The 20,871-nt window shown below is 43.8% G+C and overlaps 1 protein-coding gene across 1 annotated transcript; it reads left to right on the forward strand.

Annotated features, from left to right (window-relative positions):
- The first annotated feature begins 1,607 nt into the window (after window positions 1-1,607).
- Gsg1l2 (GSG1 like 2) lies at window positions 1,608-19,055 on the forward strand. Its single transcript, XM_027946816.2, has 5 exons — window positions 1,608-1,914; window positions 11,744-11,791; window positions 12,895-13,047; window positions 14,405-14,516; window positions 18,821-19,055. Exons 1-5 carry the CDS (start codon window positions 1,608-1,610, stop codon window positions 19,053-19,055), a joined length of 855 nt encoding a protein of 284 aa, XP_027802617.1.
- The last annotated feature ends 1,816 nt before the right edge of the window (window positions 19,056-20,871 follow it).

A 20,871-nucleotide genomic window follows, 5' to 3' on the forward strand; every position in this document is an offset into this window, starting at 1 on the left:
GATCTAACATGTAATCAAGAACCTGCGTATTTTGGATGCCACACAGAATATTCTTTCCCCCACCCCATTGCTTCCTCATCTCAGGCTTCTTACCGTTCTTGTATAGCTTTTTAACTTTTCCTGGAGTTTCTAATTTGCCATCCTCGTAGAATTTTTTTTTAATTCCCGAGGCTTAAGTAAATGGCAATAGATGCTCTGTAGGTTCTGAGATGCTCCGTACCTCTCCCCAATCCCATCCCAGAGAAGGGCACTGGGTTGGTGGGGGGGATGCTCAGCCTCCCCACATACCTGCACTGAGAGAGTTCCTGAAGGACCTTCAGCATCACTGCACCTGTCAGTGACACCTTCAAGGGGACATTAGTGATGGTGCTGAGGGTTCTGTCAGTATCTAAGGCTCCAGGATGGTGAATTCTGGCCATCCTCCCCATTCTGCACAGCCTGCCAGTACCTCCCATCTCAGAGTCCCTGCACAAGGCAGCTGTCCTCTGCATTCTCTCTTTATATAGGGCTGGGTAAGAAGCAAGCCCATGGAGTCCTCAGAATGTCCTGTACTGTAATCTAATAGTGAGGACCCTGCTCCATGCAAAAGGCAAGGTGTGGAAGACCCACCCAGACACCCATCCAAATGGACCCTGGACTTGAGTCAAAACCAGCACTCTCAGCTGCACCCAATGGCACACACTTGTCATCCCAGCCCCTCAGGAGGCTGAGACAGGAGGATCACAAGTTTGAGGACAACCTGGGGCACTTAGTCTCATAATAAAATTGTGAAAAGGCTGATAATGTAACTCAGTGGTGGAGTGCCTGCCTAGCATGCACCTGGATTCCAGCCACAACATCACAAAACAAACAAACAAAAAAAATAGTGCTCCACAATAACCGGCAGAAGCAATCCAAGTGTCCATCAATGGAGAAACAGATTTTTTTTAAATGTGATATAATAAACTCAATGGAATATTATTTTGCTGAAAAAGTTTCTGACCCGGAAACTTCAGGGTTCATCACAACATGATGAACCCTGATGACATTACGCATTATACTACCTTGAAATAAGTTGCACACAAAAGGACAAATACTGTGTGACTCATCTCACTGAGGTCCCGAAAGTAGTCAAATTTATAAAGACAAGAAAGGAGAGTGGCCGGTTCAAAGGCCTGAGAAGCGGGGGAAGAAGGAGTCCTGGTGAGTGGGTGCCGCATTTCAGTTTTGCAAGAGTTCTGGAGGTGGATGGTGGTGGTAATTGCCCAATAGCGTGTGTGTATTCAATGCCACTGAATTGCACCCTCCAAATGGTCAAGATGGCAAATTTTATGTTATGTCTATTTCACTACAAATTTTTAAAATCAAGCACTGCCCTCCTGCACATCTCCATCCGGGGGAGGGCTGAAGGTCCAACCCTGTGTCCCAGTTCTGTGTTCATTTGAGTGTAGCCCTCTCCCGCCACCATGCTCACGTGGATGCAGCACACCGGAGTGCACTCTGATTTCCCAGGGGACCTGAAGAGACTGTCAGGACACCAGATGGCAGGGCTGAGGAGTGGGGACCATGATAAAGAGGGGAGGAACTGGCCCCACGGCTCAGCCTGCAGCCGAGCACCTCATTCAGTCATGGACAGGGCCAGGCGGCAGCAGGCACTGACCCTCCTCCCCATCTGCCTGGCCTTCGCCCTCTCCCTCACCGCGGTGAGCAGCAGCTACTGGTGTGAAGGGGCACGGAAGGTCACGAAGCCCCTGTGCCTCGACCAGCTGCACGGGAAGAATTGCATTCACTTCAGACGGTCCAACAGCAGCTATGGCAGCAAGGACGAGAGCCAGGTGGTCCTGTACATTTGGGAAATAGGGGACGACAAATTCATCCAGCGCCGGCTCCACGTGGGGCTCTGGGAATCCTGCGAGGAGAACCTCAACAGCACAGGTGAGCTCCGTCAGCAGGGTCCCAGGGGCACAGGTGCAAGATGGTGGCCACAAGGGGGTGCTCTGGAGCCAGGTCACCTGGGTTTGCATCTTGGCTGTGCCACAGACTGTCAATGCTTTCTTAAACAATGTCCTCTGACCCTCAGGTTTCCCCATCTATAACATGGGAATGGTGGCAGTACTTATCTCGGTAGAGTTATTGTAAAGGTTAAATGACGAGATTCCCATATAGTACTTGCAACAGAGCCTGACACCTTGTTAAGTGATTATTGAACATTAGCTTTTACCCTTTGTCATTGGCACCCAATCCTAGAGGATCAAAGGTGGACCCACCCTAAACTACATCCCTGATATTTCTCCTGTACTTTTAAGGGGTCTTGGAACAGAAGGTTCTCTCCACAAACAGACTTATACATCCAGACGCAGTGGTGTGTGCCTATATCCCCATGACTTTGGAGGCTGAGGCAGGAGGATCTCAACTTCAAGGCCAGCCTGAGCAATTGAGCGAGACTCTCAGCAACTTAGCTGGATGCTGTCTCAAAATAAAAAGCAAAAAGGACTGGGGATGTAGCTCAGGGGTAAAGTGACTGGGATTCATTCCTGAGTACTATTAAAAAACAAAACAGACTTTTACAATCATGGGAGTATCTCCCCCATCATCTACCAAAGCATGACCCTTAACAAATTAGACACTTATCATAGGTACTCCTTGAAATAACCCTGCAAGGCATATATTATTCTTCAGCTCATAAACAAAGAAACCGAAGCTTAGAGAATTTCAACTCCCACAGTTGTTAAGACTACTCCCTCGGCTATTAAGATTACTGCAGGGGCCTCCCAACTCCTCTCTTCATGGGTAGTGTTATTTTTCTATAAGGCCATAAAGTTCTTAGCTCAGTGATCAATTCCCATGATGCCCCAATGATGGTAAAAGTCTGGGGCGTTTTTTTTTTTTTTTTAATTTTAGAGATTTAAAGGTTTGGGTTTTTGTTTTTTTGTTTTTTGGTACTGTGGATTGAACCCTCAGGGGCACCTTACCATAAAGGTCTTGTAGAAGGACAGCACTACCTTTATGGTCAAATGCAGGAGGTCTGTGACCCTAATCCTCAAGGATTCCCAAGACAGTCCCATATTTTGAGGTTGGCAACAATAGACACCAAATCCATAGACAAATTACTTAGAAGCTTCTACTCCTTTTTCCAAGTCCCCATCTGAGAACTGCCTACTTCTATTTCCATAGCTATATGTAAAAGGCCACACCCATTATCAAATGTTGGTGTGAATCAGAATCACCCAGGTACCAAGCCCTGGAGGTTCTAATTCAGTAAGTTTAGGGTGGTTCCAGAAACATGCATTCTTCTTTTTTTATAAAAAGTTTTAACCAAAATGACATTTTCTCATAGATAAGAGACCAATTCATTTTGAAAGGCTTATAAGAAAAATCAACTGTCCCTGATCCTTCCTCATAACTTAGTCCTACCCTTCAGAAGAAGCCACTTTTAACTTGATTGTTTCATTTTAGACATTATTTATTGACTTTCTGTTATATATTAAAAAAAACCTTAATTCTCTCATACCACAACATCCCACGTGCCTCTGCCATCTTCCTTCATAAAATGATATTACTGTTCTATTTAAATTGGTAAAGCAGTAATTCATTTTTGGCTGTAAGGCAACTCAACAGGACAATGTTCCTTAGAAGAAGTCTAACTAGAGAGGCTCTGGGTGTCTCGTCCCATGACTAAACACTCAGGGTCACTCCAGGTGAACTGGGCTGCACGAAATCATCACACAGAGACAGAGAAATGCCTTTTTCTTTGAGTCCTGTGATGGCTCCTCTGACCTTAGGGGTCGATGGAGAGAGAGAGAGAGAGAGAGAGAAGCACATGCTGAACTCTTTTATTGGGGAGAAGCCATTCAAATGAGGCAAAAGGTATGGTTTCAGGGAGTTGAGTCTAGCTTCGTGATGTCTGCTGTCAGCAGGTTGACTGACATCTAGGAAAGCCACACCCATCTCATGTGCTGAGTGGGGATCAAAGGCAGAACAAGAGAAGGGGACACACAAAGGGAGGCTCCATGGAACATTTTATCCCAAACAGGGCAAAGGGGTAGGATTACAAAGGAATAGGTGAGTGTAGTTCAACCCCCATGGGTGACGCCTATACCTGGAGTCATGCCTTGCTATTCGAGCTGGGGTAATGCCCAAGTTACTGTGAGACCTGGCCCTATGATGCCAGACTGAAGGCAATAATTGGTCAGTGCCCCCGGGCATCAGGACTTGAAGGTTTGCACCCAGGGCAGCTGGGGATACAGCTCAGTTGGTAGAGTGCTGGCCTTGCATGCACAAGGCCCTGGGTTCAATTCTGCATGGAGCTAGACACTTGGGGAGGACTGGAAGCAGCTGTGTCACCTGGCCTCCTGCATATCATAAGGCACGTACCTCCCACTGTCACAGAAACGCTGAGCAGGTGGAGGGTGTAAACTGTCCCGAAATTTCTGATAAAAAATCAACCAGCATGTGTGTGGGGTGGTGACTCTTCTCAGGCTAAAACAACAGATAAAAGTATAGTTCAGAGACTGTGTGAGGATCTTTGATGCTCCTTCCTCTAGAGGAAATCCCCGTGGCACTTCTGCCAACCCACAGAGAGTGCGCCCACGCACACACACCACCTTCACCTGGATCACACCACCTTCACCTGGATCACACCACCTTCACCTGGATCACACCACCTTCACCTGAATCACACCACCTTCACCTGGATCGCACCACTGAGGGTTTTTCCTATATCATCAGGGACACCCCCTGAATTCCAAGGAGGGCTGCTGTTCTCACTGGTTCATATTCAAGTAGAAATAAGGGAATATCTCTTGATCCCTTTTTGATTGATGTGTGACTATATTTTTGATGTCACGACAGAAAAAGATCTAAACAAATGCCTCACTGTACATTGCTAAAGATTCCCCCACAGAGGGCTGGGGGTATACCTCAGTGGCAGAGTGCTTGCTTACCTAATGTGCACAAGACCCTAGGTTTGATCCCCAGCACTGGGAGGAAAAAAAAAAAGTTCACATCACCGAGATGCCTCTTGAGATGCTCTTTATTTTTTTTTTAAAAGTAGAATTTGATAGACATATTTGGAAAATATTGCATTTTATATTTTCTTCTTGAAAATTCACAATATCCATTAGCATACCAAAATCTCTGTGAGAAAACTGATTAATATGACATATCCCAATGTTTTCCAATATATCATCTTTATTTTATATGTATGTGCATATCTGTTTGTGTGTTTGTGTGTGTGTTTGTGTGTGTGTTTGTGTGTGTGTATGTATTAACATTTGGCAAGACTGGTGGAGCACACTTTGAAAAAGGCTGACCTATGACAATAGAGTCATTATACAAATGGGAAAACTGAGTCCTGGAGGTACAAGTGACCCATTGAAGAGACTGACAGAGCTGGATATGGAACTCTTTGTCCTGACTTTTCCTGCCCGCCCCCCACCCTACACAAAACTACACAAAACTCAGCTGAAGGGCAGCAGCTCTAATAAGTCTCAATGAGTCATGTTGTGTCCATCAACCTAAAAATCCTCTGCTGACATTTGACCCATTTCTAAGTATAAGAAGGTCGTTCAGGTCTCTAAATATTGCCCTCACTTTATCAAGAAGGGAGAAAGAACGATATCTTCCCCAGAACACTTTTCACATCATTCCCCGAAGACATATTGTTACCTCTAGGTTGTCCCTAAAGCAAGAAGTTTAGAATTGATTTTTTCCTTAATAGAAAATAAACGGTTATCAAACATATTAGAGGATAAATAAAAAGCTATATATCAAAAGAAGGTGCAGACTCAAACGCTTGTCTATAGGAGGAGGTGATAAAAATGGGCGAAAAATCTGGGATTGCCAATACCCTGGAAATTTCCTGCTTCTGGTACTTGTGAACCCAATGCAGTCAGATCCTCTAATTTTTCAAATGAAATAAAATATTCGACCTTTTTTTTAATAAAATGTCCCAATTTTAAAATCTCTTTGGAACATTGCATGAGCCCAACAAAATATGTTTGCAACAGAGTGTAACCGGGAGTCCCCGCTGGAAAATACACTTTCCAAATATCTGCTACTTTATTGAGTTTGTCACAGGGTCTGGGAGATTTGGGGCATAAGGGGAAAAAAGGGGGGTTAGTAAATGGAAAGGAACCCAATAGCATTTTGGAGAGAAGGGCCACAGTTGCTCAGTGGAAGGGCAGCAGCTCTAATAAGTCTCAGTGAATCATGTTGTGCCCATCAACCTAAAAATCCTCTGCTGACATTTGACCCATTTCTGAGTCTAAGAAGATCATCAAGGTTTCTAAATATTGACCTCACTTTATCAAGAAGGGGGAAAGAACGATATCTTCCTGGCTGTGAGGATCCAGCCAGGGAAAGAGGTTCCTTGGCCCTGAACAAATCCAGGGTATCCCAGCACCCCCAGTTCTGCTGTCCCATGGGGTCGCCCTGGGTGTCTTCCTTCCAAAACAGCCCCATCTGTCTAAAAGTTGATTCTCTCAGGGTTATGGTTTAGATGTGAGGTGTCCCCCAAAAGCTCAGGGGTGACACAATGCAAAAAGGTTTGGAGGTGAAACAATTGGTTTATGGGAGCCTTAATCCAATCAGTGTGTTAATCCACTGATAGGGATTAACTGGGTGGTGACGGTAGGCAGGTAAGTTGTGGCTGGGGGAGGTGGGTCATTGGAGGTGTGCCTTCAGGGTGTATATTTTGTGAGCTGAGCCTGGACACTCTTTGCTTCCTGGTGCGATGTTCTGAGCCACTTTCTTCCACCACTCCCTTCCGCCATGATGTTCTGCCTCCCCTAGAGCCCCAAGGAATGAAGCCAGCCTTCTGTGGACTAAGACCTCTGAAACTGTGAGCCCCCCAATAAACTTTTTCCCCTCGAATTGTTCCTGTCAGGCCTCTTGGTCACACCAGTGAAGAAGCTGACTGAAATACCCAGGAAACCCTGACCTGGAGCGCTATTTCAGGACTTCCACTGTACAAGCCACCTTCAATAGTTCTGCCTTTTCTCCCCGCCCAGACCTTTAAAGGAAGACCATTTCTTTGTTCCCACATTCTAAAACAAGGATATGAAATGAAAATTCCAGGTGGAGGCAATGCTTAGATGTTCTTGTCCTTAGGCCAATCCTTGAACCAAGAAAATATGTTGATTTTAGATCCTATGCTGTTATCTACCAATCTCCAAAAGTTCAAGGAGAGGGGGACCTATGCACCCCAAATGGGCCAAGCTGACTGGGGATGGCAGCGTCCAGCTCCCAGGACGTGGGCACCATCTCCTAGGGCTGGCTTGCTGTGCTGCTTGGCCACCAAGCGCTGCCAAGCTATGTAACACCCGTCTCTCTGGCTTCATGGGATTTATAAAGATTTTTCCTTTTAATCCTGCTGGCTTTATTCAAAAGGAACACCATTTCTGAGGATTCGAGTTAATCAAGGGGTCACTGTGGTCTGACTCTTTGGGCCCAAGCTACACTCACCCTTCTAAGCTATTGTGAATTCCCTTAATCTGCGCGGCTGGCCTCCACCCACTCTGTGCCCTGCCCCTGGCTCTGCTCCTGGCCTCTTTACTCTTTTAAAAAGGCAGCTCTCCTCAGAAGACAAGAGAGACCCTTACTCCTTGCTATGCTTTGGGCATGGTTTGAGTGTCCCCCAGAGTATGGAAGAATGTATTAGTCTGTTTCCTGTTGCTATAACAAAACACCTAAGGTATTTTGTACTGGAAGCCTAGTCCTCAGGGTGGTGGTGTTGAGGCAGGGGAATCGTTATGTGGTGGGGCCTGACAAAGAGTCATTGCTCATTGGGGAAGCCACCCTTAGAACAGACTAATGTATTCTTTGTGGGGCCCTGGGTAGTTCCTGAGAGATCAGGTTGTTATAAAAAGAACCAACCTTGCCTGAAATTCCTTGTGCTTCCCGTCTTGCCATGTATTTATTCTCTCCCTCTTTTACATACACTTTCACCATCTGCCATGCTGTGATGTAGACAGAAAGCTCTCCCTAGAGCTAAGGAGAAACTGCCACGATACTCTGGAAACCGCAAAATTGAAAACCAAATAAACCTCTTTTTTAATAAAAAAGTACCCAAACTTAGGTATTTTGTGATAGCAACAGAAAACAGACTAATGCATTCCTCTGTGCATTAGAGAGAGAGATAGTGTTATACCCATATGGAGACCTTCAAATAACTCTCAGACTACACAGTGCCATTCCAATTAAGCCTGCTCTCCAAAGAACAAGATAGTCAGAGTGATGCGCCCGTCTTCAGTTGGCCTCATATTTAAGCCAAAAAAATACAAAAGGGACATTTGGGGGTTTAGCCAATGTAAGCAAGCAAGTACAGAAGCTGAATTGGGCAATTAATGAGACAATTCAATGAGTTCATTGGTATTTCCCACAGGACTTTCCAGGTTGGCATAGCAGCAAGCAAGCAGAAAGAAAGTGGGTCGAAATGACCCTAGTTGAGTACAAGTTAGAAAATGGTTACTAACGTCTAGACAATCAATCTCTGACAAGGTACATTGCCCAAGGAAAAAGAGCAAAGAGAATGATTTTACTTTGTAAAAGAATTTCTATGCTAGGTGACTATTAATGGGTACAGAGGTGGGGCTTTCCCATGGGAGAAGGACTTCTTACATGATATGGAATCTCAGTGCAAAATGGAGTCTGTTTGGTCATTGCCCATATAGCCCAGCCCATAACAATAGCAGGTAGTGATCAGTGATGTAGAAAAAGGTACTGAGTCTCAAGTGGGAGAACCCTATTTTCTTTTTTTTTTTTGGGGGGGGGTGCAGTACCAGATATTGAACTCAGGAGCACTCGACCACTGAGCCACATCCCCAGGCCTATTTTCTATTTTATTTGGAGACAAGGTCTCACTGAGTTGCTTAGCACCTCGCTGTTGCTGAGGCTGGCTTTGAACTCATGATCCTCCTGTCTCAGCCTCCCAAGCCAGTGGGATTCTAGGCCTGTGTCACTATGTCCACCAGGGAGACCCCATTTTCAATTCCTGACTCTACCAACCTGTTTGAGTCTGGCCTCCAAATACAGAGGGACTTCTATTTGCCTTTGTCAATAATTAAACAAACAAGAATATGTAAGGTGATTTATAAAAATACTTTCACAACCTTCTTATTGGAGAACTTTTATTATTAGCAATTTTGCAGATGAAGAAAGCAAGGCTCAGAGAGGTCAGGAAACTTCCTATGATTCCTGACTGTGGTAGAACTAGGCATAGAGGCCAGGCTCTTAGATTTAAATGCCACATGTTATCCACAGTCCCTAGGCTGCTCCTGCTGCTGGCTGTACTCACAGGGCTGTGGTTAGGACCTGATGGGGTGACATGTGGTGACATGAACAAAGAGTACTATATCAGCTCTAAAGAGCTCTGCCAGAGAGCAGAGTGTGAGTGTTGAGATGTCCCCAGTGCCATGGGGACCTCCCTAGTCCCATTGAGGGAACTCAGATGACTTTTTGCCACTGTGACCACGATACTTCAGGGGCTGCTGCAACATTAGAGAATCAACAAGGAAAAGTGTCCGATTGCTACACAGTCAAAAGTATTTCAGCAGAGAAGCTCAACCAAATGGTTTTCAGCATAAATGGCTTTTGTTTCTGTTCTTCCTCGAGCTTCGCAGAGGAGCCAGGCTGAGGTGGAAGGGCGGAGGCCCATGGGCACTTGGGGTTTCATCGAAATGAATGGAATAAACCTTAAGGTTCATGACCTTTAAACATGTACCTGCTCCTTCCCATGCACTGTGGACTCAATAGTGGTGTCCTCCCAAATTTTTATGTTGAAATCTTCATCCCAAGGCCTTGGTATTGGATGTAGGGCCTGTAGGTGGTAATTCGGTCTTGAGGTTGGAGTTCTCGTGAATGGTCTCTGCACACCTGGCTGTGATACTGATACTGCCTTATGAGAACAGTCCAGGCGGCTGGCCAGTTGTTTCTGCCATGTGAGGATACGGACAAGGAAGACAGGCTTCACCAGATCCTGACCGAGCCGCAGGCATCCTGATCTCAGACTTCCAGTCCCCAGAATGGAGAAGTCAGTTTCCGTCATTGCTAAGCCACCCAGTCTATGGTCATGTGTTGAAGCATCCCAGACTGACAAAGTCACCAGGTGAGCCTGGTGAGGTAGAGGTGAAAACTGGGTTATGCTAAGAAAGCAAAAAAAAAAAAAAAAAAAATGAGCTCTATGGGAAGTCAGGTTGAATGAGTCAGGACACAAAAGCCCAGAAATTTCAGCTCTGTGCCAGAGGAAATAGCGAGCTATTGTGAGTTCTGGAACAGGAATGTTAAGTTCCAGGATTTTTCTCTTTATAAAAGAAAAATGATTTTTCTGAGATCTAAAAACAATCCCCAAACTTCCCTTTGTTCCTGGAAACTTCTGACAAAGATAGTGGACATGATCCCTGCACTCAGAATACTCAGAGTCCAGGAATTAGCAATGATAACTACTAACCACATTAAAAAAAAAAGTCATATATATATATATATATATATATATATGACTCATTTTGTTCCAATAAGGTTTCGGTGTATAGTAACTGTGATAGCAACTTCCCTGTATCTCATTTAATGTTCAAAGCAAGGTGACTATGGGGTACGGGGAGCATTGGATCTATTTTAAAGGTAAGAAAGTCATTCTTTTGAAGAGTCATGAATTATGCCCCTTTACTTTCTTGGTTTGCTCTGCTTTAGGTCAAACTGAAGCAGATCCCTGTGTCCCGGGCACCTTTCTTACAGCCCTGGGTTTGCATGAAGTTGGGGATGTAGTGGGACAGCTGGGGTCCTCTGCACACCTGGGTTTGATACTGATACTGCCTCTTCCTGTGTTGTCCTGTGCAACCATTTTTCCTCAGGTCCTCTCCCTCAGACCAGAATTTGGCTTCATCGGCACACCAAGTAGATATCTGTGGATTTGGTATTTTCAAGGGGACTATATGTCTAAAGCAGCCACTCAAGCTTTTCCATCCAACAAAGACAACATGGCAGCTGACACTCATGCAGAGCACACCCCCTGCACCCCACCCTGCCCAGAGTATATGAATGAGTCTGGCAGTAGGTCTGAGGATACCTAGCACACACACACGATAACTCCTGCCTTTCTTTTACAGTCAAGAAAGCATGATGACATACAAGCCTGGGTCACTTACTTATTAAAAGTCTTAGATAGTTCCAAATCTTCTCAATTTCACTTTTTAAAAAATCATTAAAATGTTCATACTTTATCCAGAAAAAAAAATGACTTGAGATTCATATCACAGTGGATGCTGTGTCCTAACGTCAGAGCCCTTATTCTTGTTTGCAGGATCAGTCTGGATTGGCTAGGTTATGCTGCAATAACAAAAAAAAAAATCCCTTAAAATGCCAGTGATTTAAATCAACACATTTATTTCTTGCTCACTCTATCTTTATTTTTCAGGTCAATATGATATCTCCTCACTGTAGCCGTTCAGGGACCCCGGCTGATAGAGATGTCATCTTGACCTGTGCGTCTGTGATCACAGAGACAAAGGAACGAGAACCAGTGAACAAATCATTGGCTTTTAAAACTTCAGACCCCGTCATTTCTGTTCACAGTTCATTGTCCGGAGAAGGTCACATTGTCCAACCTGTGTTCAATAGGACAACGTTATCATTACATGTTTATGAGCATAAAAGTTGTCTTCCATACTTCCCCTTTATCATTCAAAATGAACCAAGGAGCTGTAAGCGCTATTTGCCCCTAAGTGTCCCCTTCAACCCTACTGATGACTGCCTTTCCTTTATCTTTTAGGTGAACGGTGTAGGAGTTTCCGGAGTGTAGTACCAACCGAAGAACAAGGTACTCATGTTCTGCCCATGGGCACTCCTCATAATTTGAACAATGTTTTATTGTTCTATTGGATCTGGGGGAAAAGATGAGACAGTCATTTATAGTTTTCCCTCAAGTTTGCCTGTCTTCAAAAAGGAAGAGGCAGTGTCTTCTATTGAAATCAAACCGATGTGTGAAGTTTTGATCCGGGGAGTGGGGATCCCAGTTATCTCTCGTGTCCTACCCTGGGGTCTTGCTTAGTATTTTCCCCTCCCAACTATGGTCAGTCTTTAGAAATATCTCCTCCGGGTCCTAGGAGCCCCCTTTATTTGCCAACTCTCTGAGGATCTGTGACTTTGACTCCAAGGAGTTGTGGTTTGTTTCACAAGTCACTGTGGTCTGGAAATGGCTTGAGTATGTCTACCAGAAATTCTTGTTTTGGAAGCTGGGCCTCTAGTGTGGTGATCCTTAGAGGTGGTGAAGGACCTGTAAGAGGTGGGGGCAAGTGAGGGGTATTAAGGTCATTGGGGCAAGAAAATTAATGCAGTTCTTGTTTGACCCTAAGTTTGTTCTTGTAAGACAGTTGTAATAAAAGAGATCGCTTGGTCCCTCCCCACCTCTCTTGCCATGTGATCTCTTCCTCTAGTACCTACTTCACCATGATGCTATCTACCATGATTTGGTATAGCCCAGGGGCCTTTGCAAGAACCAGCCTCTTACATCATCCAAAACTGTGAGCTAAATAAACCTTTTTATTTGTTATTTTTTTGGAGGGAGGTGGAGTAACCAGGGATTGAACTCAGGGGCACTGGACCACTGAGCCGCATCCCCAGCCCTATTTTGTATTTTATTTAGAGACAGGGTCTCATTGAGTTGCTTAGCCCCTTGACTTTGCTGAGGCTGGCTTTGAACTCTCAATCCTCCTGCCTCAGCCTCCCAAGCCACTGGGATTACAGGTATGTGCCACTGCATCAGGCCTAAACCTTTTTCTTGATAAAGCAACCAACCTCAGGTATTTCATTACAGCAACAGAAAATAAGCTAATACAGAAGTGAACTAAATCAAAGGCTTGAACCTTTCAGTACTTACGAGTTCTAAATGCCCAGCACTTCTGTCCTCCTTTCATTTTGCAGGTGTTTTATGGCTCTGCATTGGGGCTGAGGTCCTGGTTGTCTTTCTGATCCTGACAAGTGCCATCCTCCTGGGCTCCAGAATGAGCTGTTACAGCTGTGGGTTCAACTGGCTCAAGGTGGATGCCTCAATAGCCATCCTCATGGTATTCGCAGGTACTCTCCGGCAGCATCAGTAGAACAGGCAGATTCCCCTCAGCCTGCCCCAGGGGAAACACAATACTTCAGGCTGGGTGTACCCACTGCCAATAATAAACTGACTCCTTCCTCTCCATGGCCAGTTCAGCAGAACGACCGGTCCCCTGAGTAAGTCACTGAATTAATTCCATCGGGTAGAAGCATTGTTGCCTTGTGACTGATGAACAGAAAGGGGATAGGCAAAGACGGAGATGAGGATTTATCCGTATATCTTTGTCACAACCAGAGAAGAGGGTGCACTGGCTGTGAGAACAGAAATCATCTCATTTAGTATGGTGGTCAGGCCTCAACCTATGGAAGAATCCTGCCAGGTTCAAATCTTTACTACTTAAGGGCTGTGTTATTTAACCTCTATAAGTTAGCTATCATAGCTAGATTATATAGATTACAGTGATGACCAAATTAGAGAGCATCTGGGCATGGTGGCATATGCATGTAATCCCAGAGACTCAGGAGGCTGAGGCAGGAGGGTTGCAAGTTCAAAGACAGCCTCAGCAACTTAGTGAGACCCTAAGCAACTCAGTGAGATTCTGTCTCTAACAAAATTTTTTTTCTCAAAAAAAGGCTTAGGGATGTGGCTCAGTGGTTAAGCACCCCTGGGTTCAATCCCTGGTACACGCACACACACACACACACACACACACACACACACACACATACAGAGAGAGAGAGAGAGAGAGAGCGCTTCTAGTATATAGTAAGTGCAGAATAAATTGGAAGCTTTTGAAAAATTATTATCCAAATTTGGTGTCAATGTTTCATAAAAGTAAAGAACTAGTTATTTTTTTTTTTTGGTTCTACTTCTATTTTCTCTAAACAACTTTAAAGCAACTTAATTTGGTCTCCTACGTGAGTCTGTCCTCCAAGAAAGAACCCAGAACAAATTACTCCTTCCAGTTCTCCAGGTGGACCAAGTCTGTTTATAGTGTATCCATCCAATTTGCACATGGCTTTTGTGCTTGATGAGTGTAGCATCTTTCCTGAGTCTTATCACCAGAGGATACAGTGATAAAAATTCAACTTCTGGATCTTCATAGCAAAGATCCAGGGCACAGACACTTGGAGACTCCTGCCTAGGTCCCGGTATCCACTGAGGTCCTGCCTGATTGTGATTCAGCCTCTTTCTGAATGTCTCTTCAGTTGCAACTGTAGAAATCAGATGCCACATGGAACGTAAAAGGATGTTTAAGCACAGATACATCATGAAGAACTTTGTGGGCACTAGAGAACTCCTAACTTCCCACTCATGCAAGGTAGAGAGCTCTTCCACCATGTTGCTTTCTTACGCATGGCTCACAAAGCTTTCCTTGTGCAGGGCTCCTGGGCATGGTGTCCCACATGATGTACACGACTATTTTTCAAATCACTGTGAACCTTGGGCCAGAAGATTGGAGGCCTCAGACGTGGGACTATGGCTGGTCATATTGGTAAGTTGTTCTCTCCTGGTGCTCAATCCTGGTGGACGAGCAAGCGGTGCACACGAGTCTGGTAGGACAACTGACATGGGTCATGGTGCTGACACCTGCTACTCCTGTGACTTTGAGTTGGTTTTGTGACCTTTCTATAGTCTAGTTTCCTTATCTGTAAAATGAGGCTATCTGCCTTACATAGTTTTATAAGGGATTTGAAGAGGTTATGTTTGCAAAAATGCCTGGCACATAGCAAAGTCCCCAAGAAATGAAGACATTGTTGTTACATTATTTAAACACAGACTGGCAGAGAGTGCCCTGAGCTAGAACCCCTCTTCAGTGAGAGGAGACCCAGCCCCTGTGCCTAATATAAAGATAAGGCTATGGCTTGGAAGTTCTGAATCTAACAGAAAGGCTTGGCCATGACCTAAAAGACCACAGGGATTCTTGTTAACGTAGACCTCCAAAGCATATTAGATCCTAAAAATAGAGGTACATAGACCTACATTTTCATCCTACATGGTAACCTTTTGGGTTAGGTGAAAGTCATTGGATTAAAAATGGCATCGTGGGGCTGGGGGTTTGGGCTCGGTGGTAGAGCACTTGCCTTGTATGTGTGAGGCACTGGGTTCAATCCTCAGCACCACAGAAATAAAATAATTAATTAATTAAAGATATTGTGTCCATCTACAACTAAAAAAAAATATTTTAAAAAAATGGCATCGTTCATGTCAGATCCTGTCAGGGAGACCCTGAGTGGGGGAGAGCTCTTATGCATGATTTGCCTAATAATAGGAAAGTTTTGCAAACTGTAGTTCACTGTGAGTCACACAGGGACAGCAACAGGCAAGGACAGTGATCCATTTAACCATGAACACCTGCTAGATACACTGTGTCAGAAGCTTAATCCAAAGCCACAAGGGCCTAACTGGAACCCCAAGATTACAAATAATCTTACCTAGCAACAGCAACACCAGCCAACCACGGCTTGCCACTCCCAAAAGATACCACTAGCGTCAACAGATTTATCTTTGAACCCAGGGGCACTCTATCATTGGGCTACATCACAAGCCAGTTTTATTTTATTTTGGGACAAGGTTTTCTAAATTGCTGGGATTGGCCTTAAACTTGCCATCCTCCTGCCTCAACCTCCCCAGAGTTAGAGGTGCGCGCCACTGTGCCTGGCAACAATAGACTTTCTTTCAAAACAACTTAAATAGCTCTTTTCTTTTTCAATAAAATCACAACCTTTTCCTTTGTTCTTTGGATAGACCAGAAGCTACCCTGGTCTGTGCATATGTTCTTCCAATCCTAATCTCTGTTTATCCCAAATAAAACATTTTGCTTGGAGATCTGTCTTAATATTTGGATGTGATGGTGATTTTCCTCTTTGCAAAACAAACACTTTCAGGTTTCCCTCCCTCGTCTTACTATCCTAGAGTTTGGAGAACATGCCTGTGTTGCTATGATCCTTATGCTGCATAACTTATCAGGTTTAAAACTCTTCTTTGTCTTTATCTTTATCCCAGTCTGAAGATGTTAAGTTTTATGAATGCTTTTCTATACACCTCCACCTGTTTATCACTTTAGGGCTTCTCTCTGTACTACAGCCACTGGTCCTGAGGGGTTATCACCAGCCCTAGGCACAGTGAAGCAAAGATGAATTTCAGGTGGGTTCTTATCTATAACCAATTTGTATCGAGCTCCTGTTGCTATAGATAAAAGCAAATCCCAAACCACATAGGAATTTTAAGAATGTGGTTTATTTTCAGCATCATTTGGTTTTATAGATAAAAGCAAATCCCAAACCACATAGGAATTTTAAGAATGTGGCTTATTTTCAGCATCATTTGTTTTTGGTTTTGTTCCTATTACTTACAATTACTTAATTTTTAATAAAAGATACATATGCAAATACTTTTCAGAATCAAATAATATGAAGCACAACCATCTATCAATTCCACCCCCCTCCAGTTCCCCCAAAGCCCCCCATCTTCCTGCTCTCTTCTGAACTGGTTGCTGTTAGAGACTTCCCTTTGTCATGAGACTGACTTTTGCCACTCATTTATATGTTGCAGTGCTACTTCCTAGGTCCCATAGTATTACCTTATTTAGTTTGTGTTCATGTTTTGTGGGAGCACATCCTTAAGTAGCTTCCTAAGAAAGGATTCAATGAGAGATCAATTTTTTTTTCCTTGCATGTCTGGAAATGTATTTATCCAATGCTCCAGACTTGTTTGGTGAAGTACAGAATTCTTACTCAATAATCATTTTTTCTTAGAATTTTGGAGACAATGATTTGTCATCTTTTAGCATTATTGTTACTGTCCGGCATTCAATACCATTCTAATTAGTGTGTTTTTGTAGGTGGCCTGTTGTTTTCTTCTGAAATGTCTGGATGATGTTCCTTGGTGGGATTTTCTTTCCATCACATTCATTCTTCTTTCCTATGCTTGGTAGGCCCTTTAATCTGAGCATTCATGTCCTAGAATTCTGGGAATATTTCTTGTATTACTTCTTTGATTATGTCTTCCCTGTAGGTTTCTGTTTTCTTAGAACTCTTGTTAAGTAGTAACCAAACAAGGTCTCTTGAGTTAATTATCTCAATGTCTTATTGCTTTCCTTATATTTTCCTAATACTTCCTTATATCTCTTTCTCTTTTTATTATACTTTTTTTGAAAAAGTTTCCCTTGCACGTCCTGTAACATTTCTATTGAATTCTTATTTGGAATCATTTTAATTACCAAGAACTCATCTTGGTTTTCTAGTTGTTCCTTTTTTCCTAGTATCCTGATATAGATTTACAGATGTAAAATCTTTTTATCCCTCTGAAGATACCAACCAAAGGGTTGTCTTTTGGCTTGCTGTTTCCTAGTATCTTGCATTATCTCTTTCCTTTAGAATTCTTATTGATTGATTGATATTTTCCCCCCTGTTCATTGGTGGGTCTTTCCATCAAATTTTGGCATCCTTGACTGTCAAGTCATATTTAGGGATAATTGAAGCTCTTGAGCAGAACTGGAATTGATCTGCTGGTGGGCCCTTTTTGTATGTGGTTGAGTATGAAGCCATTTTTTTTTCCTGGAAATTCCACCTCATAAAATCACACGTGCTTGTTGGTTTGTAGAGTTTCTTTCTCTGCAACCACTTTGGAGGGGAACCACCCAACACCTAAAAGAAGAGGAATGAGTCTTCATGGCGGCTGATTTCTGCAGTTAGATATGAGAAAGGGACTGGAGAGCTTCCTTCTCCATATGCAAATTTCCATGCAACCTCCTGTCTTCAGACCACGACTGTCCTCCACCTTCCACTGAACCTGCTGTCTCTGAATCTAGAATCTTTCTTCCTTTCACTTTGTCCAAACAATAAAACTGAGCTCTCCCAGGGGCAGGGGGGAGAATGTAATACGGAGGAGAACCAAGGGCCAACCATCCCAATGTCAGTACCCTGACATTTTTGTGCTATATTTGTACCTGAAAGTGCTGACCTCTCAAGGATTCGGTGGGGCTAATCCAGCAGACTTCCTGCCTTGTTGGAGCCGAGTTATCCCTCCTCCAGGTGCCTTCCATCTCTTCTGCCTCTCCAATTCCCTTTGCCCTGTGTGTCCACACTAGTGCATTAGCCTTCTCAATTCACTGGGTATAGAGGGGAGCGCTGGGTCCTTGAAGTCAGTCTCCCATTGAAACACAGAAGTCCCTCTCTTCATTGTGCCCCCTTTTGGGGGGCTGCTGTGAGGTTACATTAGGTAACGCAGGGTTCACCATGGCATCTAGCATACAACGATAATATTAATTATTATTATCCACCCAGAAGCATGTCTGCTTAGCTCTGCATATCTGTGGTCTTCTCCAAATTGGTCCCTTCTCTGTCACACAGCCCTTCTCTCTATCCCATAATCATGTAAACATATAAACACCCCTTGGGGTAAAGCAGATGCTAATCATCATCTCACTCACTGAATGCCTCAAAAGAACACTGTGGGACAGCATGAGTATTAGTCCAGTTTTGCAGATAAGGAAACTTACACAAAGCAGCGAAGCAACCAACCAGCTTAAGGTCACAGAGACAGTAAGAGGCGGGGCCTTCTGGTGTAAACCCAGCAGGATGATTCCAGAATCAGTTCTGTCAATCCCTGGGCTCAAAATCATATTGTCTGGTCTGGTCTCTGGAATTTGTGATTTAAAAAAAAAAAAAAAAAAAAAACAATGCAGGTCCAAATGGGGGTAGAAGCAGGAGATGGCTTTTCACCAGGCTGACCCTCAGCAAGAGGCCCTGGAATCACAACCCTATACCCCTTCCTAATTCTGTCTTTTGTTGACAGCTTGGCCTGGGGTTCTTTTGCCCTGTGCATGGCTGTGTCGGTCACGGTCATGAGCAGATACACCACAGCCCGCCTGGAATGCTCAGAGAGGCAAAGGGTACAGAAGAGCACACAGCACCCTCAGTATGGCTTCCCAGAACCTGAGACGTCACAAAGTGTTTGGGAAACAGGAGCTGCTCCCAGCTCTGCAGGGCACACCTTTCTGAATGTCCCAGGCAAGGTGTCCATGTGCTAGCCAGTGGCCTGTGGTGGCCAGATCTGCACATGCAGATAATCCAGGTATTGTATCCTAAATGAACATCTCCGGGGTGGACTTCAGAAGACTAAGGTCCAGGTAACCCTGCATTTCCCATCCAGTGCTTCACTAAACACCTTTGGCTCCAGCCTCTCGTTCATGTTAAAATTCCAGTATCTTTAAGCGAAACAATTCTTACAGAAGAGATCAACCATTGACACTCTAGTATGAAGGAGCTCCTTCAGCTTTTCTGACAGTGAGTTTAATAAAGGTACCAAGGAAAGAGGGATCATGCAACCACTAGGAGGAAGAGAAGATGAAGAGTGAGAATGGCAAGTCTTTACAATGCATGCAAAATATGTAGCCCACATGGATTTATTGACCGAAAAGCCCAGAATGTTTCTTCCCCTTAATTGGCAGAGAAAATAAAACGTGTGGCTATCACAGACTTTCTTTTTTTTTTTTCTCATCAAGACGGTAGAAATTTAAAAATAAGTTTATGATCATTAAAAAAATGTGTTTTTCTTTTGAAACTTGACACTATCTAACTTTAGACTAGCTGCCTATTTTCTACTAAAATCCGTTGGGAAAGATAGGTCAATGATAGAAAGAACTGAAAACACGGTCAAAGGGGGTGGTATCTTATCTCCGTTAAGTGGAACAAATGTTTGAATTGTCCTGCTTAAATTAAATAGCCAGGAACTTTTGCTTCTAAAAATAAACATTGCCAAGTATGCAAGTCTCATCTGAGGCACCAGTGTCCGGTGGCTTTCCTAATGTGTCAGTCACAATCTTCTATCAATTTATCTTGTATTTTAAGCCAACATGTGATTGAAGCCACAGGTTGTTAGACATGTAATTTGAGTGGGGGGTAGGGAAGATGGAACACTGAATTCTAATAGCTCAGATTGTTTTGTTTAATCGTACTTAGGTAAGTTCAGTAAATTTTCATTCTGATAACAGTCATACTGTTACACAAAGGAAAAAAATCCAACTTCTTTTTAAAATTATTTTTTAGACATTGATGGACTTTTATTTTATTTATATATTTATATGCAGTGCTGAGAATCAAACCCAGTGCCTCACACATGCTAGGCAAGTGCTCTATCACTGAGCCACAACCCCAGCACCCCCCCCAACTTAACTTCTTCGTGTTTGGAATTCGTGTTGAGCACCTGCCTAACAAATGCTGGTCCTGTGGAATTTTGTGCTTTGTTGCAACCAAACCCATTTTAAAGAGATAGAAGGTGGATTTTTTTTTTTTTTTTTTTGAGTGTGACCAAATCAAAGAATGTGTGTTGGGGTTCCTGAAGCTGTTTGCTTACCTAGAACAAAAGGGTTGGTGCCCAATAGCCTCTGCCCTTTGTGGTGTGGAGGTCCTTTTATATGATATCACTGTGAGTAGCTGTGTCTGTAGATCCTGTGAGACTGTCCTAATATCGAGTCAGATCGGATCCTGGGAGGAAATCCCCTGTGAACATTACCAAAAAGACACTTAATTCTCTCTTGGTGGGGGACATATCTTGGGATACAACTGAATATGCCAAGGAAGAGATGAATTTTCTAGAGAAACATGAGAGAAGCCAGCATCACTGGTTAGAGAAAGGATCCAGTAGTCAGTTTAGACTTCAGGGCAGGGCAGAAGGCAATCGCTCACTAAGGCTCGAGTCAAAATTGATTCTCTGCTGTGTCCTCTGAGCTCCCCAAGGCACCACACTTCCTTTTAATAATTTTGTTTTGTGGTGGTGCTGGGGATTGAACCCAAGACCTAACATGTGCTAAGCAAGTGCTCTACCCCTGAGTTACAGCCCCAGCC

The sequence above is a fragment of the Marmota flaviventris genome, chromosome 17, assembly GCF_047511675.1.
Source record: "Marmota flaviventris isolate mMarFla1 chromosome 17, mMarFla1.hap1, whole genome shotgun sequence".
In the NCBI taxonomy this organism is placed as follows: domain Eukaryota; kingdom Metazoa; phylum Chordata; class Mammalia; order Rodentia; family Sciuridae; genus Marmota; species Marmota flaviventris.